Genomic DNA, 9,991 nt, shown 5'->3' on the forward strand with positions numbered 1-9,991 from the left:
CACTAATCCACACACACACACACACACACACACACACACACACACATACACTACTGCCATTAAAAGCACAAACAAATTAATGTCCAAAGTGACAACCAAGCTAAAATTTAGTACAGGCTCGAAGATCAGACAACCAAATCACTGAAATGTTCCACAAGTAGAATGCACAGTATGCAGAGTATGCAGAGTATGTATCTCCACAGACAAACTTCAAATTCACAAGCTCTGTTCCGTACACAGGTAAGAGAATTCTAGGGTAGAATTCTACAATATCAATGCTACCTGATTTGGTCTACAGATACAAAATCCCAAGTGGCTTTAAACTGAAGCACTGAGGGGCACCTTTTAAAAGCCAGCCAGGTGAGATCAACCATCCAATAATCTCAAAGGTAAGGTTACACCTGATCCATGATGGATCCTTAGTGTCCAGGAGCCTCTATGCATTACCTGTAACTGCTGTACAATGTTGGTTTAACATGGGAAAGTTAGGGGATTCGATTTGGTTACAAACACTTCGGTAAGTGCTTTATTTTTGTTAGGGTCCCAGTGGATCTGGAGTCTATCCTGGGAACACATTCACACCTAGGTATGTTTTGGGGAGGTTGAAGGTAAATGGAGAACCTCGAGAAAATCTACATGGATATTAGGAGAACATGCAAAGCTCCATACAGACAGCAACTCGAGATCAGGATGAAAAATGGGACTCTGGAGCTGCACCATTATCATCTAACACTATATCTGGTGCCTTGTAAGTGCTAATTTGCAAGTTGTAATGATGTCATTTCCCATCAAAAATGTATAAAGCTACTTTATCTGCACTTTTATAGTTACAGGCCTGAGTGGCTATTGGTTTTGTTCTATTATAGTGAACTTCAAACATTCATGCAACATTTTGGACTGAAATTGCAGTACATCAACAACAGCAAGTAGCATTAGCAACAAGCTAGCCATCTAACGTTACTTATATGAATGATAACTCAAAGGTTAATTGTTACCTTCTCAAAACAGCGATTAGTATGGTCAGTGTTATAGATTCAACCAAGTACTGTGTCTGTATATTAACTGATTTAAAGCCAATACTGCTATAAACTAATTTAAAAGTAGAGAAGGGGGACTGTTCACAGTGTGAGCGGCCATGTTGATTTGACATCAGTCAGTATACAGGGAAGGAACTCGTAGATGACTGGTAGCTCACTACCCAAAGCTGATGAGTTGAAATTTCTAGTCGAGGAGGCGTTTTCTTTAGGCAGACTTGGTAGGCTGGAACAATGTTCTCAATAACATCTTTGTTTTTTAAATGATGTGTAGCTGAACACCTGACATACTTATGTAAATAATACATACTTGACCTTTTGTTGATTTTTAATCACACCTCATTCTGGCGCTGCACTTGCACACTGTCATCAGAGCTATTTACCGGGCAGACAAAGAGTAAAGAACCACCCCTCTGACTCACAGGTCTCATTCTCTCATAATTGTCACTCTTGAATCATTCCTAAGATGCTCTGGAGAAATGTATTACGGGGCACTCCACATGGATGTCTACCAACAAAAGGAAAAACAAAAACACTGGGAGTGGTTTCATGATGTTTTCGTGATAGGCAATCATTAACCGTCTAACCAGTTTATAACCAGAGTACAGATGCCTTTGTCGGAACACCATCTCCACGTTAAGGCACCTACGGTTTTTATCAACGCGACTAAATCCACGGCAGGTAACGTTTGAGGGAGCAAGAAAAAGGAAAAAAGGGACAGGGGCGGAGAGGTAATACAACATAATGCATCTAAGATTTCTTTTCTTTTATTGCATGCTACTGTCACAACCTCTTCAGCACATTTCTAATACTGACTGGATTGTGGTGTGGTTTATTCAACCTGATTAAAAAGTCCCAATGCTTACCTGTTTTGTTGTAATGTTACTAAAAATAAATTTTAAAAAAAGTGTAAATAAATAAATAAAATTATGGGAGTGGTGAGGCTATCCCATCTAGAGAATGTATTCCTTGTATCAAGTAGGTAGAGAAACAGGTTTTAGGAAAGGTGCTAAATGCTATTTGTTTTAATTTCTTTACATTTCATAAGGGTAAGACTATTTTAATATTTACATGTTTCTGGAAAATCAGCAAAATGGGCATGTTTATAATCATCTAAAAAAAAAAAAATGTTCCTCTGTTAGTTATGGCGTCCTCTAGCAGTCTCTTATATGAAGAGCAGCTGCAGTGCTCCATCTGTCTGGATGTGTTCACCGATCCAGTCTCTACTCCATGTGGACACAACTTCTGTAAGATCTGTCTGAACCAGTTCTGGGACAAACGTTCACATTACCAGTGTCCAATGTGCACAGCGGATTTCCCCAAAAGACCTGAGCTGCGTGTAAATACTTTTATTTCTGAACTGAGTGCTCAGTTTAAAATGTCAGTTCAAGTGAAACCCAGCAGCACTGCAGATCAACCTTCGTACCTAAAACCTAACGGGGTTCTCTGTGACACCTGCACTAAGGAAAAGCTTGAGGCTCTAAGGTCCTGTCTGGACTGTGGGGTTTCTTTATGTATTACTCATCTGCTGCCCCATAAAACTACACCTAAATTAAAAAAACACAAACTAATTGACCCTGTGGAGAACCTGGAGGACTACATCTGCCAGAAACATGAGCGACCCCTGGAGGTGTTCTGTAGAGACGACCAGATGCGTTTGTGCCAGTTCTGTATTTTGGGAGACCACAAGAATCACAACACTGTTCCTATAGAGGAGGAAAGTCAAGAGAAGAAGGTGAGACATTTATATAGTCTAAGAAAATGTATTTGTTGTTTATACATCCGCAAATGAATCACTTCTAACGGGTGGTATCATATTTGTATCGTTGCATTAGAGTCACCTTGTGGAGACACAGAAACATGTTCAGAAGATGATCCAGAACCGACAGGAAAAGATTGAGGAGCTCAAACAGTCTACAGAACTCAATAAAGTGAGTCAAAACCAAGTCTCTGAAATGTCTCGTAGTGATTACGAACTACTTTGAATTCTCCATCAGAAAAATAACATGTATATTCCTGTGTTAGAAACACACAGACAAGGAAAAAACAGAAAGCATGAAGATGTTCAGTGCTCTGATGCGCTGTATTGAACGAAGCCAGGCCGACCTGCTTAAGGTGATGGAAGAAAAGCAGAAAACAACAGAGAGGCAAGCAGAACAGTTCATTAGAGAGCTGGAGGAGGAAGTTCTTGAACTAAAAAAGAAAAACAATGAAATGGAGCAGCTCTTACATACACAGGATCACCTCAAGTTCCTACAGGTTAGAGATGTTCCTTTTCTCAATAGTAATATCATGCAGCACATGACAGAACAGCAGTCCCCATGCTGAGGGAGTTCTCCTTTCTCCTGCTGTACTGTAGATTTACCCGTTTCTGCATGGACCTCTACACAACAAAAATTGGAATGATGTCAGAAATAATTCTCGTCTGAATGTGGAGACACTGAGGAGAACCCTGCGTCAGCTTCAGGAGTCTCTGAATGAGGAGATCAAAAGACTTCCAGAGATCGGTAAGCTCTTGTAACTGCATCATCCGTAAGAAATTGTGGTGTGCTTTAATGGGTTCTCTTTCATCATCTCATGTTTGAGATCCACCAGTGAGAGGGACATCCCTACCCGATTGCTGACAGATAGAAGCATGCATCCAATGCCCTGCCTGCAGACATATAGAACCTGGTCACACTCCCCCATGGTGCAAACTCTCATTACTCTCTTATTGTCCAAATCCATTTCAACACGAGCTTTCATTCAACTGTTCATAGGATCCCTTTAGATTATTCTCCACCAGGCATAATTATCATTGCAATACAGTCCCCAGTGTGATATTGATTATCCTGCTACACTAACACACTTGCTCCATTAACTAGTCATTTCAGGCTACTTGCGTAGCTTAGGGTACCTCCCTGTCTGTCACAGCTAGTGAGCTTCCATACTAGAATGCCACAGTTGCAAACCAGCTTGTCGTGCTCTCAGTACAATGAGGATGATTCCTCCCATCCAAGCCCCATTTTCCAGCAGGTTGACTATTTTTCAACTGTTTGGAATCCTCATTGATGTCAATGAGCAGGCTCCCACTGGGCCCTCCCCTAGGTCTAGGAAACACCTCCTGGTCCACCCTCATGTGTCATGCACATGAAGACTCACTGGAGGGAAGCACTTAAGCTGAAGCATGGTCTCTCTGGCCTGAAGGGCAAAGACATGTCATCCCATTGCATGGGGGAATCAGCTACTGAACTCTCAACAGCCAGGCCCGTAATAAAATGGACAACTTTTCTGCCTCCATTTTCCAGGCCACATACAGACCCGTATTTCTTGCAGCAAGGGTCCTAAATGTCTTTTCTCTCCTCTCAGCCAATTTGAACTTATGTTGCCTTCGAGGTGAAGGTGCAACTGCGTACAACCAGTAAAACTACAGAACACGCCCCTGAATTTGCAGTTTCAACTCGGCAGCTTGGGGTAGTCTGAGTGACATCAAATCAACATGGTTGGACACACTGTGAACAGTGTAAATAATCCCTTCTCGACTTTTAAATCAGTTTACAGTATAGCAGTACTGGCTTTAGATGAGTTAACATACAGACACAATAATTGGGTAAATCTATAACATTGACCATACTAATTGCTGTTTAGAGAAGGTAATCATCAACATTAGAGTTATCACTAACGTTATCCTGCTAGCGTGTTGCTAAACTACTTCCTGTTGTCTGCTGTTGTTGATGTACTGCAATTTCAGTCCAAAATGTTGCAGGAATGTTTGAAGTTCACTACAGTAGAACAGAACCAATAGCCACACAGGCATGTAGCTGTAAAAATGCACTTAAAGTAGCCTTTTATTAGCCTTATGTGCTCTGACAGAACAAATAAAAGACAGATTTTTGAAGAGGCATCCATGTTTTTTTTCCACTTCGCATGTTGAACGTGCAGAGGTGGGAAGTGACATTATTAAAACTTGCCAATCACCACTTGCAAGGTACTACGAATGCAGCATTACAGTGTATATGGGCAGACCACTGGAGAAGGGGTCTTTCTCCAACTTGTGGAAGGGGAGCTCATCCTTTACAATTTGTGAAGGTGCAGGTGCACCTGTGGTGCCTGGCCAGGCTTCCTCAAATCAGACACAGCCCTTATGCAGCTGTGGATAGGGATTTAAACTCTTTCTACCCAGCAAGGCAACACCACATGTAGACCCACAAGCCAAGGGGGAGTGCAGCAGGTCCTTCACAGATGTCTCTCACATAGGGAGAAATTTTAACAGGATAGCAGAAGAAATATGATTTGAGGAACTCCTCAACATCCATGTCCTAATATGAAAAGAAGAACCCAGTATGCATATGTATATCTGTTAGTTGGCTGGTTTAACTACCCAGTGTACCTAATAGCCTAACTCAGTGGTTTTCAAAGTGGGGGCCACCAGGGGGCGCCCGGGGGGCCTAATCAATTTGGTGTGCCCATCCCTCCCACTAGTATGTTTTCTCTTTCTCACTTTCAGACAACCACACACACACACACACACAATCAATTCCTAATGTAATGTAATCTAAAGATGTAAGATGTAATTATTAATAATAATAAAAAAGGGGGATATATTCAGTAGTCTGTATTTTTAATGTGTTTTAAAGACATCTTGCAAAAGGGGGGGGCTCAATCAAATGTTAATGCCATTTGGGGGGCCTTGCCCTGGAAAAGTTCGGGAACCCCTGGTCTAACTAATATGATATGTTTACATTAACATCTAATGATTTTGTTTGTCCTGCCTTTCCATTTTCTAAAAACATTTAGATTATTAAAGATTATTCTTATAACTGGCCAGTGCGTAAAGGTGATTTTTTTTTTTTCTCAAATAGAACTGAAGATATTTCAACAATATGCAGGTATGTTAGCTTTCATTCCTTAAATAACTACATATACCTGTATTTGCTATTATACTCTGAATAGTCGCTTTGGATAAAAGCGTCTGCTAAACGAATAAATGTAAATGTAAATGAATAATATTGACATGGGCCATTTCTCTTTCTCACAGTGGAAGTGACTCTGGATCCTGATACAGCAAATTCTAAACTTATCCTGTCTAATAACAGGAAGCAAGTGAGATGTGGCAACAAAGGACAGAATGTTCCTGATAACCCAGAGAGGTTTAAGCGTTGTATCAATGTTCTGGGAAAGGAGGGATTCTCCTCAGGGAGATTTTACTATGATGTGCAGGTCAGAGGGAAAACAGCTTGGGATTTAGGAGTGGTCCAAAAGTCCATTAACAGGAAGGGGGAAATTACATACAGTCCAAAGAATGGATACTGGATTATGATGCTGAGAAATAAGTCTGAATATAAGGCTTGTGAATCTCCACTCATCCCCCTTACACTGAAACAGGCTCCTCAGAAGGTGGGGGTCTTTGTGGATTATGAGGAAGGTTTGGTCTCATTCTATGATGTTGAGGCCAAGTCTCATATTTACACTTTCACTGGTCAGACTTTCACTGAGAAACTCTATCCATTCTTCGGCCCTTGTCTTACTGGAGGTAAAAACTCAGCACCGCTGATCATCACATCTATTGAACATTATCTTTCCACAGAAACCGACTTTACACAATAAGAATTAAACCTATATACTCTGAAATTACACAACTGCTTTTAAGGTTAGAAGATAAGGTTTGATTTTTTTTTTTTCTTTTCTCTGATGTATAAAAGTAAAAAAAAAAATTTCAGTCAAAAATCAGTCAATCAAAATCGTCTGTAAGGACTATAGGAAATCTATCGACACAATATTTTAATTGTTACAACTGTTACAATTTGATTGTTACAATGTGATCTATTTGGGTTTCTGTTGTTGGCTGTTCTCTGAAATACGCTTTAATCTGTTTAGAGTTAACATGAGAGAAAGGCAAATATTGTCTATGGAGAGTAATAAACGTGGTGAAATCTTTTGTATTGAAAAAATCAAAATATAAAAGCATAGTAAGACCCTCTTGCAAATAATTATGGAAAAGCTTTGATTCAGTCATGTAGCCTTTACATATTTAATAACCATCGTCATCTTTAAAACGTACTACTACTGCTACAAACTTACTGTAATGCTTAGATTGCTTTCTAGATTTTTTTCTCAAATATTTTTGCATTGATTGCATTTGCACAACATTTTGACAAACTATATTAACGATCAATGGTACATTTATTAATTGTGAATTGTATTGTACATTTTACTAATATGTGAGTGTTGTTGCTCTTATAGGTTTGTTAATGATTTTCAGGGCAAACAGGATTACACCCTGCTTCAGTTCTATGTTTTAGTTATCAGGGCCGAGATAACAATTGGTTGGTCCTCATCAACTTCTATAAACAAACAAGTTTCTCCCATGAGTAAACCGACATTTAAAACCAGGTGGGAAAATCAAGTCCACGCTATAATTCAGTACCATGTAGAACCTCCTTTAGAAGCAATAACTCAAAGTAAACAATTTCTGTAGGAGTTTATCGGTGTTAATTTGCACATGTCCGGATACTTCGCAGGCAGCGAAGGTTCAAAAACACATAAACAGTCCGAAATCATACACAGGCAAGATAAACAGCATACGAAATGCTCAGTAATGTCCGCAAGGCAAAACATGACTTCGCAAGGATGGAGGGTATGAGTGCATCTTAAATAGTCCATAGAGATGAGAAACGTGTGTGTAATCAGGTCCCGGTGTGGTGTTATGGGAAATGGAGTCCAGTGAGTAGTCAGTACTCGGGTGATGGTGCCCTCTGGTGGTGAGTGGGAGGCACCACGGAGGCCTGATTCATGACAGTATCACTGGGTAACATCACCTTTTCTTTTAATAACACTTATTAAGTGTTATTCTGTGCAACTGTACGGGGCATTTGTTGCCTTATTTTGTGCTTCAAAATGGGCCACACATTGTCAGTTGGAGACAGGTCAGGACTGAAGGCAGGCCATGCCAGCACCTGCAGTCTCTGCTTACGCAACTATGCGCTTGTAATCCAGGCAGAATTTGGTTTGGCGTTGTCCTGCTCAGGATGGCAGCATATATACACATATACTCCAAAATGTGTACATAGCTTTCTGCATCCTCACAGATATGCAAGTTACCCATGCCATTGGCACTGACACACTCCCCTTACCATGATGCTGATAACAGCTTGGATGGTCCTTTTCCTCTTTGGCCCGGAGCACACGACAGCTTGTTTTTTCTAAAAACTATTTGAAATGTAGATAAAGACTCTTCTTGAATCTCCACAAATCCTAGGGCTGACTTCCTGCACTTATGTTTGTCAAAGTCAAGAGGCACTGGGCTGGCTCCACATACCGTAGGCCAAACCTCTCTCCTGTGTCCCTGCTGGATGTATGTAAACCTGGATATTTTGGCTGCCCTGTCACTCTCACAGAGGCACTGTTTAAATTCATCATTAACACAGGGTCAAACACTGCAGGTAGGATGACCCCAGGCTGCTTCAGGTCGACCAGCCGCTGATAATTCCAGTGCGCCATATTCCAGTCATTCCCTGTGCCTGGAACAGCTCAGGAGAGACACGATTGCCTGTTACTCACTGAGCCTGGTGGAAATGAAACCCCTCCTGCTGTGAGGTGCCTCTGACAGGGATCCAAATGGGCACAGCAGCTCCATCACCCTTTACATGATTGAGCTGTAAGGTTCCCGCGTGTCTGTAGAGGATTCCTTCCTCCACCTCAGGGTCAGTCAGGCAGCCTCCAAGGATGTGTACACGCTGAATCCACCACACCTTTAGCAGTGAGGGTTTAAAAAGGAAGCTGTAGTTGGGATCCTTTGCAAGGTGGAAATGTTGAAGCACTTCTTCCACTCTCTGGACCAGCTCTCTGGGATTTGGCACTTTTGTCCTCTTGTCAGTACTGTCTGATGTGCTGCTTGGCAGGATTAGCAGGCTCAATACTACAGAATATGTATGCTTTTTTCAGTTTCTCCAGGTCGCTCCGATCCACTACAGAGAAGGCAGCAGAGAGGAACTGACAGAAGGAGCTATACAGAGGATGGTGCTCCGACACACACTCCCTGGTGAACCGCTGCATACAGTGAAATAAGTCCAATTTAACAATGATGTTCTCATTGTACTCCAGGCAAGTGGCACATAAATTCTTGAGGTTCTCTGAGGTAGCCTCTGCCACGATAGCTTCAGTGGTCCTCCAGGCGTCCCACTGCAGGTGCTCATAAGGTGCTGGGTCCATGACTCTGAAAGCGGCACAGCAGTCCCTAAGTACACAAAAGGGAAATAAAAAAAAATCAGTTAAACATATTCATTATCTTCGCTTACACTACTTGATGTGATGATTCATATCTGTCCACCCACTGGTACTTGGTCTTGGGGATACCAGCAGCACTGTAGCGATTGGCCAGCCAACAGTACATTGACTCTAAGGACTGCTCACTTTCAGATTGCAGCTTCACCCAGGTCAGGATCATCCAGTTCTCATTCATCACAGCGTAGGATGACATTGTGCCAGATGAGAGTCACTTTTCTAGCAACTCTGCGTGTGATCTGACCTGAACACCTGTCCAAAACTGCCTTGTAGGACCTGAGTAAGAGCTGCCTCCTGCCGCTGATATCCTTGAAGAAGGCACTCCACCAGATAGTGTGCAGTCACAGACACCCCATACTGCCCATCAGTGTCCTCATAACCCCCAAAGAGTGCTAGTGTGTCATCCTTCCTCAGTGATGGTCCTCTGTCCATACAGCCTTGCTTCAGCATCCCTGGTGTTCTGCACGCTGAGCAGGTAGGCTAGGTGGGCTCTTTCGTACTTCAGGTGAAGCACCCCAGACAGCTGGTTGGCCATATCATTTGGTGATTTTCCAGAGCGCCGCAGTTCATCCAGCACTGTTTTACAGATTGCCTTCTTATGGGTGAGTAAGGCTGGCAAGATGTTCATAAATCCCTTTGGTAGCATGTCTAGCCACTGGGGTTTATCAGCAAACGAGTATTTTTTGCATGCTTTA

At 41.9% G+C, this 9,991-nt stretch overlaps 1 protein-coding gene across 1 annotated transcript; it reads left to right on the forward strand.

Annotated features, from left to right (window-relative positions):
• The first annotated feature begins 1,684 nt into the window (after positions 1-1,684).
• LOC128610481 (E3 ubiquitin-protein ligase TRIM39-like) lies at positions 1,685-7,077 on the forward strand. Its single transcript, XM_053629820.1, has 7 exons — positions 1,685-1,765; positions 2,177-2,769; positions 2,870-2,965; positions 3,060-3,293; positions 3,394-3,541; positions 5,876-5,902; positions 6,052-7,077. The coding sequence occupies exons 2-7, from the start codon at positions 2,179-2,181 to the stop codon at positions 6,618-6,620; spliced, it is 1,665 nt and encodes a 554-aa protein (XP_053485795.1). The 5' UTR covers positions 1,685-1,765; positions 2,177-2,178; the 3' UTR covers positions 6,621-7,077.
• Positions 7,078-9,991: the final 2,914 nt, after the last annotated feature.

This window comes from Ictalurus furcatus, chromosome 7 (assembly GCF_023375685.1).
Source record: "Ictalurus furcatus strain D&B chromosome 7, Billie_1.0, whole genome shotgun sequence".
NCBI classification, from domain to species: Eukaryota; Metazoa; Chordata; class Actinopteri; order Siluriformes; family Ictaluridae; genus Ictalurus; species Ictalurus furcatus.

Coding starts and splice junctions, on each gene's coding strand:
- LOC128610481 (XM_053629820.1), top strand. CDS start 2,179: ATGGCGTCCTCTAGCAGTCTCTTATATGAAGAGCAGCTGCAGTGCTCC. Junction 2,770..2,869: donor AGGAAAGTCAAGAGAAGAAG/GTGAGACATTTA, acceptor TCGTTGCATTAG/AGTCACCTTGTGGAGACACA. Junction 5,903..6,051: donor GATATTTCAACAATATGCAG/GTATGTTAGCTT, acceptor TCTTTCTCACAG/TGGAAGTGACTCTGGATCCT.